Source organism: Amphiura filiformis, chromosome 2 (genome assembly GCF_039555335.1).
Source record: "Amphiura filiformis chromosome 2, Afil_fr2py, whole genome shotgun sequence".
Classification (NCBI taxonomy): domain Eukaryota; kingdom Metazoa; phylum Echinodermata; class Ophiuroidea; order Amphilepidida; family Amphiuridae; genus Amphiura; species Amphiura filiformis.
In genome coordinates this window covers 84356933-84377181 of record NC_092629.1, presented here as the reverse complement: position 1 = coordinate 84377181, position 20249 = coordinate 84356933, and the positions used below count along the sequence as shown (strand labels likewise).

The 20249-nt window shown below is 37.4% G+C and overlaps 1 protein-coding gene across 1 annotated transcript in view; it reads left to right on the top strand.

The window, feature by feature from the left end:
- The window catches only part of LOC140146721 (uncharacterized), a 33888-nt gene extending 13767 nt beyond the window's left edge, over positions 1-20121 (top strand). Inside the window, exons 3-9 of the mRNA XM_072168593.1 lie at positions 1229-1374; positions 3966-4032; positions 11126-11241; positions 14245-14404; positions 15263-15550; positions 15755-15968; positions 16277-20121. Of these exons, the coding sequence (XP_072024694.1) occupies positions 1229-1374; positions 3966-4032; positions 11126-11241; positions 14245-14404; positions 15263-15550; positions 15755-15968; positions 16277-16739 (1454 nt within the window). The 3' untranslated portion in view covers positions 16740-20121. The remainder of the gene's footprint in view (positions 1-1228; positions 1375-3965; positions 4033-11125; positions 11242-14244; positions 14405-15262; positions 15551-15754; positions 15969-16276) is intronic.
- Positions 20122-20249: the final 128 nt, after the last annotated feature.

The window sequence follows — 20249 nt, the reverse complement described above, 5'->3', positions numbered from 1 at the left end:
AGCCAATGGTAATATCCCCCTGGCCCCATACCTGCCCTCCCAGCAGACACAAAAATGTTTTACTGAAAACGAAACATGTTTTAAAAACATCTTTGAAAATGTGATGTAAAAGATTCCAACATAATGTTAAGTAACGGGTGACAAAATATTTTACAAAAACGCATGCCCAAAATATTTGACAACAATTTATGTATTCATGACCTTTATATATAACCCAACATTTAAATGTTATAAAAACGTTAAAAGGTTTCAAGAACATGTTGTGTTTGCTGGGTTGTGCAGTTGATTTGAGAATTAAACTTGAGGTTCGTATGCGCAAAACACAACTATGGAGATTATTTCTACGGCGAAGGAACTTGTTTTGATAGTTACATAATTTATACTTCTATAATTATGTAGAATCATGTTGAGATAGTATAGCGTACCGGTATATAATTATTGCGTGATTATCGGAGTTCCCCATAATACGATGGATTCCGAGTAACGTCGCAAGCGATAAGTGAATTCGATGTTGACCAATGAAATTGATTGTATAGCGGAACTATGTGTAAGATATAACGACGCATTTTATTGGCTATTCGTCACTCATGCAACGTGCACACTAAAGAACAGTTTTCTGTTAATCTTAATATTCAGATCACCCCAGCGTTTTATAACAGAATGACTATCTGTATGTTAGTATAAATGTAATGTACTCACCATGTTCGTGAGTTTGCGTGACTGTTCGTGGCTAGCGTAAACCGGAGCGTAAAGGCCTAGGTGCTTCATGAATGAATTGTTTAAATGTGAGCCTTCCAAATTTCACCCCGGGATTGCATCATGGGGAAATCACAGTAGACTGCATCTACCATTTGCTCTACTATTTGCTTCAATGTCATAGTCAGGATCCGACGATTTAAACCAGTTGCCAATTCATAGTAGGCCTTCGCGTCGACAATTCTTCACAGATCTTCTTTTTTTTTGTATCGCGGAGCCGGTGTAATATGAAACCAATCGAATGGTTCCATATCCGAAAAGGTGTGACCAGTTCCTCAAAGCTATACTTGTAGTCTTTCCGGCTGGTATATAACATTAATTCCCTCAGTTGTTGGAAGCTATATCAGTTGGACTCCAACTAGCTTCTTCCAATATCAGTGCAACTTAGTAACAATTTAACGAGTTATTTAGACATTCATGTGATAGCCATTTTCATAAGCTTCCATCCATCACCTTTATACAATGCATACAGATATGGAAGTGGATGAATCATCAGTAGACGCCCCGGCTGACGCGGACCATTTGATAAATCTTGAGAGTCCAGATTTCCTTGTAAACCTTGGTGCTGCTGGTGGTGGTCCTGTGTTTCCAGTCACCCTACAACAGGCGGACCAACAGGTATGTTAATATGCAAAAAGACAGGTGAATCGAATTGCAATTTCTGAGCACAGCACTCACTTTGTCACACAATTGGACTATACTATAGATCGAAGAAGTTGCTCTATATACTTTCGGCCTCTGTTGCCTTTCAATTCACGCAAGCAAATAGGCCGTAAAATACTCCAGGCAAAGCTACCGAATCGCGTTGCGTGTACCTTCAAAATGTTAAGCCGAGGCTGCGTGTCCCGGGTCTCCCCGGCTGGTCTCTCTAGTCATGCTAGTTCTAGCACCGGTGTAATATACCGTACTAGTTATGTTTTACCGAAGTATTTACAACATGTATAGTTTTGAATACTTTATTATATTTTGGACGCAGCTTCTTAATTGGGAGCCTCTTTAGGCCGATACGCCGCTAGTCCGATACCCTTCAGTCCGACATTCCGCTAGTCCGACCATACCCGGAACCATTACATATCCAGGGTATACAGGGTGTGTCAGTCCTAATTTCACATTTCGGTGCGATATAGTCCAAAAATATATGCGTTAGTCCCGGGGCTCGTCGGACACTGCAATTCATATTTTGGAGTGCGGCGTTTCGGACTCAGTGATATAATGTTGTCTGAAAATGTAGACTCTGTGGTCTGTCACTCGTGATATAATTATAGAGTCCAACTGGAGCGGCCATGGAGTTTATGCTTAACATGCTTAAGAGTTATTCAAGTTCAAATAATGATTGCTATAGCTGTATAGGCAGTGATAGGCCTAAGTCCACTTCGCAGCGCTGCAACTTTGCGAAGCCATCGATAGTTATGCATCTTCATTGCCCGGCTTCATGTCATGATGATTGCAAACCGTGAAGTGCCACCACTTGGATAAAGGATGACTGTCCGGTTACCCGTCTTAGGCCATCTGCCTTATATTTTGATGAGTTTTCTACCATCAAGATGAGATTACAACCGGATAATATGTATAAGCATGATAAACGATCCATGATCATAATGATGCTTCTCACCATCTACAATCCAGGAAAAAAAGGTTGGCACAGTTTGCCTGTCTTTTGGTATATCTCTGCCCCGCTCCCCCAATTCAATGTTGGACCAAGCCATGTTGTCAACAGGTACTAGGTCCGTGAGACCCTCCAACATTGAATGATGGGGAGTGGGGAAGGGTGAGATATAGGGGGGAGTCTGTACTTCACATATATTGCATGCATGTTTCCCTCGCCTCCCCAATTTTAATAGGGCACGCATTTCCATTGTTTAGTGCAAGTGTGCCAACTATTAACATGATTAATTTCGCGGATTGTAGTCTACATGGTCTACTCACATATCAATGAGATGAGATGAGATCGATGAGATGGTTGGATGAAGAAGAAACTAAGTAACTATGTTGCCGAACATTCACTGCTTTGAGATACCATTCAAATACCTTGGAAAGAAATCGTCGTACTCGCTTTTGGGATTGCAAATATCCAATTCAATACTTCGGACGTGTTGGAGATATAGAAACAATCCATTTAGAATGATCGTCCCAGCTCGCAAAGCATGATATAAACAAGCAAGAAGAATTGCCTGACTATCGATTGTATCTCAATTGTTTTACCTGAAATGACGCAAGATATACGGGTCAGTTGCAGTTCCATAGAGGAGCAATGTATTGCGTATCAAAGTCATAATAATTATGAAGACCTATACAACATACTAATTTAATGCGGTATATACATTCAATAGCAATCATTTTGGACCTATCCATGCAAGTGATATTAGCTACATTTCAATTCATTTCTATATTGAACACTGACCTTTTACCCGAGTTTTAAAGGCTGGCACGAAGTTGCATGATATCTAGCAGTGACATTTGTGCTGATCGCACTGTTGACGAAAACGTTGGCGCTCTTGAATAAAACCTGGATTATATATATATATTGTAACAGATTTAGAAGTTTGCATTACGAATTGTGATACATACACATTCTGCGATTTACCATTGGACTATATACGCCATATCACGAGCTCTACGTTTTTCTTTAGAATGCTTTGCAAGATTAACAAGGTATACGGCCTTTTCAAAATCGGTTCAATTCGATAGCACGCACGAAGGCGCCAACTCTCTATAGCTCTCTTTGCTCTTTCTCTAGTACTCTCTTTCTCTCTTACACACCCCACACTATTTCCATCTCATACTCATCCCTGTTTCTCACACACATCACACCTACATACACCGAGTATATAATAAATAATGATGAGTGGCAATAACATCGAGATAAGGCCATTTTGAATCTGGAACACTACCGAGACTAATAGCTCCTTTTACTGTTGCCAGAAGTGAAACAGATTGATAGTTTTGCTTTCTGATCACGCAATATTTGGTGTATATCTATATCTACATAAATGTGCATGCATGATAAGTGCTCTAATCTTGTTGGCAATCATGCAATCATTTCTCACACACAGACAGATGTCCTCGGCTTGGAGAATCTGCGCTCATAATATAATGTTTCGTTAACCCGCGACTGTCGCACCGGCTTTTACTCTTGCAAAAAGTTAACCATTCATTAGATCACGCAATCACATTTCAATGTCATGTCTGTAATATACATCTACTTTCAGCAAGGAGTTGTGTCTATGGAGCAGAATTTGCCATCAGGTGATGAAATCTGGAATGTTATTGCAGCTGGTAAGTGAATTGAAACTTTCAGATATAACAATTGTCAATTTTTCCTAGTTTTAAGGTGGTACTACAACCCTTGATAAATTTGTGACTATTTTTGCATTGTTTAAAAAAAATAAAAACACACTGGTAACAAAATTTATGTATATTATAGGGGCAAGGAATCCAATTACTACACTGGAATTTCAGTAACTCAAGACAAGCGGTACGTTATATATGATAAGAAAAGAGGTACCGCTAGTATGTACCTCATTTCTTAACACAAATGAACCACTTGTCTTGAAGCACTGAAATTTCAGTCAAGTAATTGGATTCCTTGCCCCAATAATATACATAACTTTGTTACCAGTGTGCATTTATTTTTTTGAGAAAAATGCAACATTTATCAGGGGGTGTAGTACCACCTTCAGCTTTCAGTTTTATCAACATTCAGGCCAATCTTAAGCAGTATGAAGACTTTTTATTGGACGTACAATATTGTATGTAACATATCTACGTTATTTAATCTATTGCCATTCTATTTCCAGTAATGTTTAAGTTCTAACGAATGTTTGATGACTTAAAATCGATAATATATTTCTACCAGATATTATACGTAACATATTATCGATTTTTCGTCATCAAACATTCGTTAGAACTTAAACATTACTGGAAATAGAATGGCAATAGATTAAATAACGTAGATATGTTACATACAAGTACGCCTAATACTTGGAGTCTGCATACTGCTTTATTACTCATATCATTTTGTTAACACTAAATCAATAATTGCAGTAATCTTCCTTTCAAAGTTGCCAACGCAGCGAGCAGAATCTTGGACAATTATCCAGTCGTTACTACCACACAGAATAAAGCAATTCCATCTTGGTAACTGGATAGTCATGATAGTTTACCAAGACCCTGTACACACTAAGGCAAATTGCTTCATTCAACTAAGATTCAATTAAGATAAAAACTTGATGTGTACGCTCATTGCTTCATTCGATTAAGATTAAATTTGCTTAAGGAGACGAGGTATTGTTGGTCGAAGCAACCTAAAAACCCAAAAGTTCATTCTACAAATCGTATACTTTGCAAACTTGCTTAATTTATTGTTGTTAATGAGTTATGTACGTTTTACAAAAGTGTTGTTGTTTCAGCCCTCTTTACAACGTAACTCAAGAATCGCAGCACCTATAAAAGTATATCTGTGATATTTTAATTCTTCTACACACTCGCTATGAATTGAGCAATGCAGTTTTTGCCAAAGCTCACTTCCATTCGTAAGATGCTGTGAAGTAACAAATCACAACGTTTAAAATAATTAATAACCTTAATTCAAAGAAGCAAAATGGGTTGTTTCAATTAAGACTTTGCTTGTGTACTGTGTACTGACGCTTCATAATTTGAATGAAGCAAATTGATGCATTATAGACTTTACTTTTCAGTCAATTAATGAAAAAAAACACAACTAATTATCCAGTGTATGTGCCTAAATAATGATACAAAATATATTTTTATATTAGTTAAAGATATCATCTTAATGTATATTTTCTTACTGAAATCATTCGTATTGCATGTTTCTTGGTTCCTGACGCTGATATTGATACATTTTCTATTTTATCCTTGATGTATTGAACAAAATGAAGAAAAAGAAAGGTTTCTGGGACTTCTGTTGTTTACTGGGGTATTATTTTTGTATCAATAAGACCAAATTACACCATCTACACCCATTTTTCACCCCAAACAAAGTTTCTGGTGTTTTGCTTCATCCAATCTTAATTAGTTTTCACCTAATGTGAACACATTCTGTATCTTCATCAAGTGCAATGTCTACGCACACTTCATTAACTAATTAAGATTAACCGATCTTCGTTGAATTGAGCTATTTCCTAATGTGAACAGGGTCCAAGATTCTGCTTTCTGCGTTGCCAACTTCTAAAGAACGATCAATAACATCACAAAACCTAGTAACTACCATATTAATGCTATCTTACGATGGATGTGGTGTGGATTCACGATGCGTCAAAAATGCTAGTGAAATTTCAGCATTCGGCTTCCTTTCGTCTTTGAGTCGTGGTCTTAAAAATAGGGGGAGGGTAATAATTCTCTATTATGTGATATGCTAAGGAAAGACGAAAGTCATGTTCAACCAGTTCGCCACAGAACATTTGGTCATGGTAGGGAACACAGAAATAGAAACGGTGGATCAAATAATAATGTGTACTTATGAAGTAAGAAGGAGGACTATGGCTGTGCACATCATAGCATGGAAAGATGCATGCTGGGCTTCACCAAAAGGGACAGGAAAACAGTGCCATGGATCAGGAACCAAACAGAAGTTACAGACATAGCTATAATCCACACAATAAAGATGAAGAAATGGCATGGGCTGGCCATCTTGCAAGATCAACAGATAATAGATGGACAAAGAATGTCACAGAATAGAGGCCTTGGCTGGGCTCAAGACACCAAGGCAGACAGAAAGTCAGATGCAGGGATGAGATATCTAGTTTCATAAGGATCAGGTGGATGGCAAAGGCAAATGACAGGAAGATCTTTGGTGCCAACTTGGGAAGGCTGTCGCCCTGCAGTGGGCTGAATACGGTTGATGATGATGATGCTAAGGGAAGATGTTTGTGCTACGGATTTGTGAGGATCGATAAAATGAAATACGTATGTGTCATAATGTGTGACAAGTATAAAATTTGACGGACGTCGACTGAATCCTGCAGTCTTCAGCTTGGTTCTGATAACCCTGAGTACCGGTAACTTCTGGTAAAGATAATCGGCGAGGAATGTCCTTTATGATTCTTTTGTGATTTTGTTCCAACTTTTCATCGTGATGGCAGGCTAGTTCACGTATTATATAGAATAAAAACAATCCTTTTCGAAATAGACCTTTTTTTAGATGATTTTTTATGAATATTTGTTCAAACTTTTCACCGTCAAAATACGAATTGTTTCTATTGTTTTCTTTATGTATAAAATTATTCTTTTAAGATTAACTTGAACGTACGCTAGCGAAAACAGAAAGTAATTTATTTATAAAAATTTAAACATGATCCGACTGTTTAAGCAAACTGTGCATTGTAATATTATTGTTGTTGTTGTTCTTGTTGTTATTATTATTATAACTATTATTTATTCATTTTACACTCAAAACAATCGTTTTCGAATAGCCATCACGTGCAAATATGCAAAGTAATTACCTAATGTGCTAACTTAGCTGTTTGTGTTTTACATAAAATTTAGATGGAACGGAAATACATCAAATGGATAAATTTCATTGTACATTTCATTTCATTCCATTATGTTAAACAGTAAATTACGTAAGTTTTTCTACAAATTGTAAACAAATATGAAGGAAATCATTAGGTGACTTTCTATAATCAAATGTGTGGTTATTTGTATCGATAGGTAATGCGATTAAATGAAACGGGTAGTTGAAGTCCTCAATTTAGCATATTTTAGTATATTTTTTTATTTCAAAAGAATGTGTTTCAAATGAAATTGCATTAGAATGAAAGGTTCTTATCATGCTGCTTTGCTTTACACATAAGTTATGTATAGCCCCGGATATCCATAAAAGCACGTGTCGGACGCGAGCAGACGGTAGAGAATTATGCTAATGAGCAGGTATTGCAACATAACGGGGAATTCCGGTCTCATGCAATCCTGTGCAAGCACACTTCGATTTGGTAGCTCAACTCACTATGGACCACAATGGCCTCATCCCAATGACATAGTTCAATAACCTCAATTAAACAATCATAGTGCAAAATTTGACCTCAAGTTGCAGAGTATGAGTTTTTGTACCCACATTTTCAAAGGTCATGCAATAAATGTACAAATGAATTCGGTTAAAGAACTATGTCCCTGGTAGATGAGCATGTTGTGGATCCTAGTGACTGCCCAGCAAACACGCAACCTTTTACCAGAAAAGGTTTAAATGTTTTATAAAGGGGGTGAAAACGTTTTAGTAACATTCATAGAACATTTTTGAAAACGTGATGCAAAACATTCTAACATAATTTTATTTAGTAAAGGGTATAAAAACGTTTTAATAACATTCTTACATTCATTAAACATTTTTGAAAACGTGATGCAAAACATTCTAACATAATGTGAATTAACTGTTGACAAAATATTTTCAAAAATGTTTGCCCGAAATATTTTACAATAACCTTTTTAAGAACGTATTCATGATCTTTATACAGGGATGCAAGTTTCCTGGCTTTTGCCTGAATTCGGGTTCTTTTGTAGTCCAGTTTTACACAATTTATTTTATTTTCAGCCCGCTAAAGGTCCATTCTGGTCATTTTCACAGTTTTCAGGCTTTTTGTCAAAAGTGGACTTTCATCCCTGTTTTATATAACCCGACATTTAAATGTTTTTAAAACGTTTTTAGAACATTCTTGTGTATGTGACTTAAGTTTCGCCCACGACTATTGACCAACACTTCCTTTGCCGGTAACAGAGCTATATGACTACAAATGGGAGATTTTCAATGGGTGCAATTTTTGGAGACAATTTTGAGGATTCACCAATTATTGTTCCATAACCATTAAGGTATAGGACATTTTTTTTTGCTATAGCCCCTGAATGAAATGCATTTAATTATGTTTGTACTCACTCAGGTAGCATTGTGTGTGAATTTTACATCTGAACTAAGTGCTAGTTCTTTTTTATGGGCATTTCGTGTCTAAAATGGCCCAAAACGAGGGGTTTTCAATATTGCCGTCCATTTCTAATCGTTACCCCCATAGACTTTACATGTAAAATAAAAAGGCTCATAAAAATTTAATAGCACCTAGTTCGGATGTAAAATTCACACAAAATGCTTTTTGAGTGATTACAAAGATAACTAGAGGCAAATGGTGGTCATAGACCACAAACCTAGCTGGGGCATGTTGGTGTTGTGGAGGTATCTGACCCCTGCAAAATGTTCCGAAAATGTTCCCCTGTCATGAGGCTTGTTGTCACCGAGTTTTGAGTCCGGTACTCCTCACAGATGTCCAGAAAATGCAATTCTAAGATTTGACCCAGATGACCTTTGACCAGACCCCTGCAAGATGTTCCATAATTCACCCCTGGTCATGAGTTGTCATCGAGCCCTGTACCTCTTACAGATGTCCAGATAACGCAATTCTAAGATTTGGCCCCAGAATGATGTCTTTTGAGCTGACCCGTGCAAAATGTTCCGATATGTTCCACAGGTCATGAGGTTGTCACCGAGATTGAGCCCCGTACCCTTACAGATGTCCAGATATTGAAATTCGAAGATTTGACCCCAGCTGACCTTTGACCTGATCCATGCAAAATATTCCAAAATGTTACTCTTCTCATCAAGTTTATTGTCACTGAGTTTGATAAAAAAAAATTCGGAAAAAAAAAAATTCGGAAAAAAAATTAGGAAAAAAAAAAAAAAATTAGGAAAAAAAAAAATTTTCGGAAAAAAAAAATTTCAAAAAAAAAATTTCGGAAAAAATATTTAAAAAAAAATTTCGGAAAAAAAAATTTCAAAAAAAAAAAAATTCGGAAAAAAAAAATTTTCGAAAAAAAAAAAAAATTTAGGAAAAAAAAAAATTAAAAAAAAAAATTTCGGAAAAAAAAAATTTCAAAAAAAAAAAATTTCGGAAAAAAAAGCCTGTTTCGGAAAAAAAAAAAAAAAAAAAAAATTTCGGAAAAAAAATTTCAAAAAAACAATTTCGGAAAAAAAAACATTTCAAAAAAAAAAATTTCGGAAAAAAAAATTTCAAAAAAAAATTTCGGAAAAAAAAAAATTCGGGAAAAAAAAATTTCGGAAAAAAAAATTTCACAAAACAAAAAATTTCGGAAAAAAAATTTCAAAAAAAAAATTTCGGAAAAAACAATTTCAATAAACAAAATTTCGGAAAAAAAGAACAAAAAATTTCTATTTCCCTTCATTCTCTTCAAAAAAAATCCCAATTTCCCTTAATTCTCTTCAATTTCCCTTAACTTCCCTCAATTTCCCCTCATTTTCCCAAATTTCGGGACGAAACTCTTTTCCAGTATGGGGCCGGTATAGGCCTCCCCCTCACCAAGTATCATAGCCATGCGACAAACAATGTAGACGTAACAGCATTTTTTAGCGTTTGTTACTAACGGACTAACGGACGGACTAACAGACGGAGAGACATGGTGACTTATTAATAGAGCTGCTACCCGCAGCTAACACCCGCAGCTAAAAACAATGATTCAAAAAGGCCAAACCATATCTTCACAAGTCAAATAATTCTTACATAGCATCAAGTCAGGGTTTCATACTCAAAGGGTAACAAAAAACGGGAAGATTTAAACAATGGTTTGTTGCCAGCGGAAGAACCCGAACGATTACAATACCTAGCTAGGGGGTGTAAACCCCCCAGCTAGGTAAAAAAACATGTGCAATTTCACTTAGTTGCCAGCGGAAGAAAACGGGAAGATTACAGTGGTTTGTTGCCAGCGGAAGAACCCGAACGATTACAATACCTAGCTGGGGGGTGTAAACCCCCCAGCTAGGTAATTAAATACTTTTTATGCGGGGGCTATGTGGAATTTTTTTTTAATGTATTCTTTGTACAATGAAATTTCACAATAAAATGTCCATTGGAAACAAAGGTGGGGGGTAGTCATAATAATTATTGCACAACCCCTATAATAATACTACATTACGCGTTTAGTACGTTACCGGATTGCATTCAGGCAAGTCAAACGCTTTACGTAAACCTTTGCCCCTGGATGTAGTAGAGCGGAGCGCATGTAAATCAAAATAAAACAAAGGGAAACAAACAAACATACCCGGGAAACAAACACACAAGCAAACTATACTTACGCCGTATGTGGCGCATGCCACGCTTCACGCGTTGCACACCAGTCGGGACTTTCCCAAGCAATTTAAAATTACGCTACCACGAACTGACATGACATGGGCTGATGCGGGGAATTCCCCAAGTTACCGCAACACCGCCATTTGCATTACATTTTTTGTTAACTGTGTATTTTCTGTTAAATTTCTACCAATATCCATCCATTATATTTGAATTTGATACTATTTTACTTCGAAAAACATCGGGAATGATGGTTGTTTTATGAAATTATTTTATGTTTTAACCAGATACTAGTATATTGACTAGTTTCCTGAGCAGTGCGAGCGGCGAGGAACAGAAGTATTCGTTGGGAACCATTTTGGACGTGTTGGGTATTAATCAAGAATCTGGAGGCGAAGAACAGGTAAGGAAACGATTAATCGATTAATCCTCGGTTTTAGTTTTTTTATAAGGCTATTTAAGCTCATTTTTAGGGATATGGTTAGCGTTTAAATAATTAGGGTTATAGGTGTCAGAATTAGGATTTGGGGTAAGGTTTTGATAGTGTTGTGTTCCTGCGTTAGGGTTATCGTTTGGGCGAAGTAATAATTAAAAAACATAACCGGCAACATATCGGATACTGTTTTTATTTATTGTCTAACGTCAATGGTGGGCAGGGCGTAACCCGGGGCGTAACAAGAACCTGCGGGGCTCTTTTAACATATCCTATATCAGCCTGTCCCTCTTGCTCGGGGGCCCGAACTCGGGCCCCAGGACTTCGTCCGCCTGTCCACCTGCTTGCTACGCACCTGATGGTGTGTTGGTCAAGGAGAGTTACGGATGTGAGGTCTAGAGTGGATGACGGTTTATATAATGGGCTAAGTACCATCCCTCAAAATTACAGTTAGAGCATTATTTTCGAAAATAATGGGGACATTCGGTACAAAAATATTGGAGCAGCCATCAAGAATTACTATAGAAATTAGTGGCCAAAATCAGGGTTTGGGTCCAAATTGCTATGAAGAAATACATAAGCCTTGAAAAATTGTTCCAATATTGGGGAGGCCTGGGGCCAATATTGGGGAGGCCATGGCCACACGCTTGCTACGGCCTTGGTATTAAAGCTGGCCCAAGAAAGGAGGTCTGGTCTATTGACAGGCACATGACGCATGCTGGTTATGGAACTTGCCTCTCGGTATGGAGGTGTGGTGGAAATGGACACACAATATGCATGCTCATGATGTTAGGGCCCTTCTGTAATTTTGTTTTTATCAGTAAGTTGCATGACTTGTTTTCTGCGAAAAGATTAACTATGAATATAAGTAAACAGGACAGCACAAACAATGAATTCAATACTTTCACTTTCTAAATAGATGATTGAAATGAGAGTGGATCTTGTTTTTTGACGGTTTGGTTTTATGTAACAAGTGATGATTTAACTTTAATATAAAAATCATATGACAAGTATTGCGTTTGGAATACATTATACTCGAGTCTGACATGAACCTGATGAAAGTGGGTATTGTCAAGATTTGAAAAGAAAGAGAGAGGTTGTGATAATTTAGTTCCATGTTACTTACAATTTACAAAATTACATCTTTGAAAGATTATCAGGATTTTTAGTTTTACACTTTTTTTAGAAAAAAGTTTTGCACATTTTTGCCCAGAAAGTTATTTTTCAGGTTCAATATGAAACCCACTGATCCTACTATATACTCATAATGACCCCCACATTTTGGAGCCCACACTGAATGACCCCCTTTTCGACAATCCCCCTCCCCCATGGTTATCTAATTGAATATGACAAAGAGAATTCATTATGTCAATTTAAGAAAGACGATACTGGGCAAATTTTACGGAAAACGTTACAAAATAAAATGCAACTGAAAAAAATAATTTTTTTAGAGCTGAACAATCTATGTCAATGACGTAGGCCTGTTTGTGTTATTGCGCAATGGTTTGACTCATACCTCGCTATAATGGCACATGTCTCACACTGCTTCCTGAATCGCTATGGTTTTCAGTTGAATTTAGTTTATTGACGGGTTTGTACAAAGGAAACAAAAGGTGTATTGAAATAAAGATATTTCGGTCAGTCATGTCGATGTCATGCTATTAAAATTCATGGTTGAGTGCGCCACATGTTGTCATTAAAATTCATTTTCGGGGGCAAATTTACAAAAGGTCGGCGTCAATAACATTGCGACCACCCCTATTTCGGCAACAAATATTTTATGCCCCCCCCCCCACCGTTTACACCCACACAAAAAATTGTATTGTAATCAGTCTTTTTGAATAAAATAAACACACTATCTGTGGTCATCTTTTAACTCCTACAATTTAGTCATCAAACATTTTATGACCCCCCATTTTTCTTTCCAAAAAAATGTATGACCCCCAGTTTATTTGGGACCCCCATCCCCCACCATTCCAAAGAAAATGATAATCCCCTCATGCATTTTGTGAACAAGTAGGCTATATAGATGTGCTACTGAATCGGACAAGTCACGAATGGGACTAGGATCCACAACATGCTCATCTATCAGGGCACAGTTCTTCAACTCCAATACATTTGTACATTCATTGAATGACCATTGAAAATTTGGGTACAAAAACTCATACTCTACAACTTGAGGTCAAATTTTGTACTATGATTGTTTGATTGAAGTTATTGAACTATGCCATTGGAATGAGGCCATTGTGGTCCATAGTGTGGGAAACTTGAAAGCAATTAAAAGGCAAATATAATATCAAAATGAATGAAAGTGCGTTCGTATAGTTTTATTACCATTTTATGCTTTAAAGAGGAAGCCCCGCCAAACCAGTTCCGGGGTGACCCAATTAAAAAAAAAATAAAACTGGTACAAGCAATCACGTCAACCTCTGATAAAAAATGATTTACCAAGATATTTAAAACGTTAGGTGCACTTAAACTGCTAACCATTCACTTTAACAGAGAGAGGAATAGATGCAGCGAGTTTTGGAGCAGATCCAAACAACATCGTTTTGGATTTGGAGACATTAAAGTGATGCCAGCTTTCATAGCAGTCAGCGTTCATGTCAGTATTCGGAGCAGCATTAATTTTGCTAATATTTTCGCCATGGTCACGAGCATAAAATATAGCAGCATAATCGGCATAGAGGTTATTGTTGCGCTTGGTAACATTAGTAGTAACAAGATCAATGATGTAAATTGTAAAAATAAGTGGTCCCCGAATTGATCCCTGGGAGACCCCAAAGCCCACAGGTAAAAGATCATAAAGTGAATTTCGTATTGAATTGGGACAGGACGCAACACGTAATTGGAAGCCCTTCACCCAAACTCTCACTTGCAGGTTACTGTTATTTTTGGTAATAAAAATATTCCAGGCATCACTTTTACTTATAATTTAACTTTAAATCGGTACAATGTATATCCCACTTTCAGCTAGCATCGCTGTCACAAGCTTTCCCTAACCCTAGCCCTGATCAACAATCAGAGGGAGAGCAACTTACAGATGCCGATGCAGAGATGGGAAAGCGGAGTCAGGTGATGTGGAGCCCGCCTACACATATACAGGCCTATGCAAACCAACAGGAAAACTTAGGTATGTGGTTTATTGCAATATACGCGTGGGGTGTTGGGGGTGTAAACACGGTGTAACTAACATCCGGGATCTATAACTGACAACCGGGGACATCCCATATGGTATAGATTCTTTTTGCGTACACCCTAACCATAGAAAAGCTCAAAATGCAATAAAATAAACCTGAAACACCAACCCCTTCATTATTCCTTATAGGGTCTATACCCATTTGGAGAGTACAAAATATGTATGTTGTGTTCAAAATGTCCCCGGTTATGCACACAAAAAATGGGAGCGTCCTGGTTATTATTTGTGTGTCGATCATAACGTATTACATTTGGGCACACACATGTATTGGTTGAGGTTTGAATTAGTATCGCGCAAAATTGGTAAAAGTCATAGCCCGACCCGGAGCTTGACAAATAAATTTGTGTATTGTCCAGTAAATTGGGTTGTACAGCATGTGTGCCATCTGAAATATTTAAATATCTGAAAAAGATAGCTCATAGTGTATACACAAATGTGATTTTAACACAAAGTGCACATTACTTCTGCTCAGGCACCACATCGATTTTGGTCCTATAGAACTATCGGTGCCGGTTAGGTACCGATGACTCTTGACATCACTCCCTGGAGGTGTAATAAATTGTATCAAGTATAATAATTAACAGTTGCATAGTGTTATTGTTTTTCATTTAAATAAAAAACGAATGCGCTGTGCAAATGTTCAATCAAGGTACGATAAAAAGTGCCATCGGTACCTCTTCGGACACCGATAGCGCTATAGGACCCAAAAAGATGTTGTGCCTTAGCAGGTGTATTACTTGAGCATTTCATCAAGATGCTAAATGTATTCCCATCGGTCTTACTTTTTCCTAGTTCAAAACTTTGCGTTAAGCCCACCTCCTGCTGGGAATCCACCTGTCAGCCCACCCACTGTGCCGACCATCAACCCATCAGCCATTCTACCGTATCCTGCTGCTGCCAGCATACCTGTACCTCAAGCAATATCTGCGTTGCAGCAACAGCAGACCATCCAAGGGATATCTGGCCCTGTGTCATCAACCTGTGTCACCAATGCTGGGGCAACACCAGGGACGTCAACCCAGGCTATGTCAGGGGACGAGGCTTCAGGAGGATCCATTCCATCACCTAAGCTCCCTGAATGTAAGTAATGCATTATGGAATAATCAATCAATGGTTAAGGTCTTTGCCTTTGGTACGAGAGGTCCTGGGTTCAATTCCCCGCAGGACCAAAAAAAAAATCCACTCATGTTTTACATAAAGTTCATCTTGGGTTTCAATTTCAAAAGACGCCGAACCGAAGCTCTTGTTTATATTATGTTATTTTATTTGGGATATTTTCTGCAGATTATGAATTGGTTGTCCGAGGATACTATCGGCAACAAGAACTTTTCAAAATCCCAGTTGCAACTGAAGAAGGATGCGTTCTCTTCTACAAGCAACCGAAAAAGACTCCTGCAGAGGATCTGACGAAGCTGACTTTGGTTCAATTCCCAGAATTGACAGATAAAAGTAAAACTACTGAATATACTAAAAGAGTATTGGACGTCGCCGAGAAAGGGTAAGTCCCTCTTTTTATCATGTTCTTGGTTTCCTGTTGTTCCAGTTGTTTCGCAAGAAAGTCGTTTGTGTTGTTTTTTTGCCAATATTGTAATTGATCTTGCATGTAAGCGTCGTGTTACAAAGATCCCTTGAATCTCATTTTTGAATGCAAGATCAAAAGTATATGTACATTAAAAAGAACAAAACACTTACGAGCTTTGTGTTCTCGCAGTGTGCTGAAGACACCACACAACTCAAGCTCATCACCACATCTGTCATACGTGTATAAATTTGACACATGACATAATTTTGTTCTTAATCTTGCAGTGTCCTGATTCGTGAGAAGGACGGTTACATCTATGCCACTCGACGTTGCCGCAGCAAAGTTTTTTTCTGTTCATCACAAGGTGACTCCAAGGAACTGAAAGGTGATTGCAGAGAACTCCAACGGGATGAAGAAACTCGAATTTTTGACCCGTTTTTATTTGAAAAACGCTACCGTAAATGGCTATTGAAGGGAGCGGACAATGATAAAGTCTCCAGACCAAGACCGCCAAACATAGTGTTCACTTTCGCACAACGGTGGAGTTGGAATTCGCATCACCCACTTATGAACTGCTTAGTGTATGCAGTAGTGACGCCGATGAGAGCCAGGACACAGTTAGCGTGGGGACCAGGGAACAGTGATGTTGATTCTTTGAATCGAGACTATAGCTCGGGCATGCTGCAAATATCGGCACAATCGTCGCAAGGATCAGCAGGTCATAGTTCAACTGGGATGACCAGCTAGTGGAATGTTTCACTTCTCATGAATGAGAGTTGATCTTGGATATGGTGGGAGCTATATTATGGCTCAGAATCACTGGTTTTGGTTTTAGTGAAACGCAGGCGCGTCGTTTCCGCGAGAGTTTACGGTATTATCTCGTGGTTACCCGGTAGTTGCCACATGTTGCCATCATTTACAGACAAATTACATCTTCTGATTTTCAGAATTGAAAATATTATCAATAATTGATAATTTTTTAATATCATAACTTAACAACAATCATACTCGTGTTTTTATCGTATAATGTCGCCTTTGTCTTTTTAATCTTTTACAATAATTTGTTTGGTTTGAAACATAGTGAAATTTCGGCGAATTTAATTTTTTTAATGAAAAATATGCCCCTTCATTAATTAGACATGTACTAACAAACTATTATCCCTTTTATATTGCATATTTTTCATGTTGTAGAGTGTTTTGTTTGTTTGTTTGTTTGGCAACCAGAGGCATATCGACTGGGGGAAAGTTGCTCCCCTGGTTCGAATACCTAGACAAAGTTGACAAAAAGTTGAAATTGACACATCTTCATTTGGCCCAGTTCTAGGCTACATTATTGTCCTAATTTTGAGAAATTTCTGCGTTAAGGGGGTACTACACCCCTGGCCAATTTTGTGCCTATTTTTGCATTTTTCTCAAAAATTATAGCGCATTGGTGACAAGTAAGATATGTATATTATAGGGGCAAGGACTACAATTACTGCACTGAAAATTCAACAACTCAAGGCTAGTAGTTATTGATTTATTGATCAAATATTGGTTTTCCCTCATTTTTGACTGTAACTCCACAATTGTTGTCTGTGCTGAAATAAAATTTCCAGTGCAGTAGTTGTAGTCCTTGCCCCTAGATAAACATATCTTACTTGTCACCAATGCACTATAATTTTGGAGAAAAGGCAAAAATAGGCACAAAATTGGGCAGGGGTGTAGTACCCCCTTAAATTTTCGCGCGCATTTGTCCCGGTTAAGTCATTTTAGCAGCGGGTCAACAGGACGATTTGGAAATTTTGCCCCTCCCCTTCAATGGCCCGGTGGCCCCGGTACTCCCCTGTTGGAATCTTTTATGATTTCATTGCATTATGAAGAATGGTTATATCATAATGTTGTAAGATGGCATGAACATGTATTTGGTACAAAAATATCATACTCTAAAGCATGGAGCCAATTTTGAACAATCACTGTTCAATGGGTATCATTGAACTATGCAGCTGACTATGCGACCATTTTAGGCATTGTGAATGACCTTAAAGCCATAATATACGATTTCAGTCAAATTAAAATTTGGTTATTCTGTGCCGAATATGAAATATTAGTAACATCTGTCAGGAAGGTTTGCTAGTCAATAATAATGAGGTAAAGTAAAAGAAAACTCACGCACCATCTTAGCCGCTCAACTGTGATGTTCTAGGGGAGGGGGGGGGTAATGTCTCATTAAGAAATTAATTCAAAGTAATATTGTTCTGGTTTCCTCACATGTGTGATCTGTGGTTTTCCTACAAGCGCAATGAATTTGGCTGAATCCAATTATGTGTATTACAGTTGAGACATTTGTAAACATTACAAATTTATGCCCAAAAATCAGGTTTGAAAGAAAAAATAACCAAATTAATTTTAAGAGATCGTACATTATGGCTTCAAATAATAAGATGGTCAGCAACATGTAAATATTTATATACTGTATTATATCAGATAGGTATGCATGTTTCGAAGTATAACATGTTTTATGCCCGTCGCCCGGGCTTTTAAATTACAATGTATTATATTAAGAATTCTTAAACACTTGATAATGTTCCTGCAATCTTATTGGCTCTTAGCCGCGTGTGATATGACACGATAAATCACGGTACAGCACGTGCGAGTCAACGCAATGCTCGTACAGCATGTACAGTGAAGCAATCGAAGGTGCATAGCAACAACGGGGCTGATCGATTCTAATTTGGTATACTTCAGATATTGTAGTGTTTCAGAATAAGAATAACGGTGTTGCTTCACTGTCGTCCATCTATCGTCTCATAAATAACACGGGCGACATCATTATTTTTGGCGTAAAACAATTCGGATTCGCCTCGTTCGCGTTGTTTTACTTAAAATAATAATGTCGCCCGTGTTATATGAGACGATAGTTGAACGACAGTGGCTAAAAACAATACCTTTATTCTCTAAATGTACACGACTACTGAGGCTTTGTTATATTCCGCGGTCACGGGTACATTCATATTAATAGGGTTAAAGTAGCCTAAATATGAAGAGAAAAGTGGACAGTACTCGTTGGGGTGGGGGTGTGTACTGAGGGTGTGTGTTTGCGTGTTCCCGAGGTGTGTGCCTGAGGGGATGCGCCGGGATGCCTGTTTGAGTTTATCCAAATTGACACTGGCATGTTGTAGAAACAGTTTTAGACTTGCTTAAATTAAGACTCAGTTGGGCCCATGTATTGATTTAAAGACCCATTCAGTGATCCCAACGCAAGTGTAAAAAAATTAGAATTGTTTATAAATTGCTTAAAAGTGAAGGATAAGTCATTCAAATTGTCATTTGGTATTTTTGAAATGACAAATTTGGCAAAAAACGAAAAAAACAGCAGCACTGACGAAGTTGAAGCCCCATTCAAATACATGTAGCTAATTTAGATACTGTCAGTATCTAAATTACAAATTCGTGCAAAATGTCTTATTTTGTCTTAAATACACGGCTTTCGGCTGAACCACTCGCAGGTTATGTTTACACATCTATGACAATGACAAAGGTACCAAAATCTGAATTTTGATGATTTTTATGATTGTCCGGATGAGCAAATCACTGAATGGGCCTTTAATATGAAAAGAGAAACAGTAACACAGCAAATTTGTTAAAATAATTATAATAATTTTATTAATAACAACTTAGTTTAATCTTTGCAGACGTCGGTAAGATCTGATTTGATGGGTTTTTTTAAAGTGTTTAAAAACACCTTTTTTTTTAATGTACCAATCAGTATTTCTGTGCGACAGATTTAACTCCACATAAATTATGCGCGTAGGGCCTATGTTTCTGAGAGTTGTCTGCCATATTGTTTTGCATTGTTTAATTTGATGGACAATATTGATCAGTTACAGAGATAACACTAAGTACAATTAAGGCTCAGGCTCTAATTTGTGGAAAAGCCTGAAATAGCGGGTACTTTATATTTGGTCCCAAAATGGGCTGAAAAATAAAGAAAAGTGCGTAAAAAAATAAAGAAAAGTGCGTAAATTTGACTTGAAAAAGGGAATAGGGAAACGAAGGAAAAGGATGTCTCTAATTAAAATCACTGTCTTCGCATATCGACGGATTGATTGTATAGATAAAGACCCATTAAAACAGATTGGTAAAAATATTTTTCTACTCGTGTCTTTATATCTTTCAACTCCCTAAAGTTTAAACTGTTTTAAAAGATACTAACACTATTTGAGCAAATAAAATAAATTTATGACAGTCAGGACGCTATTCACTTAAGTACCATAT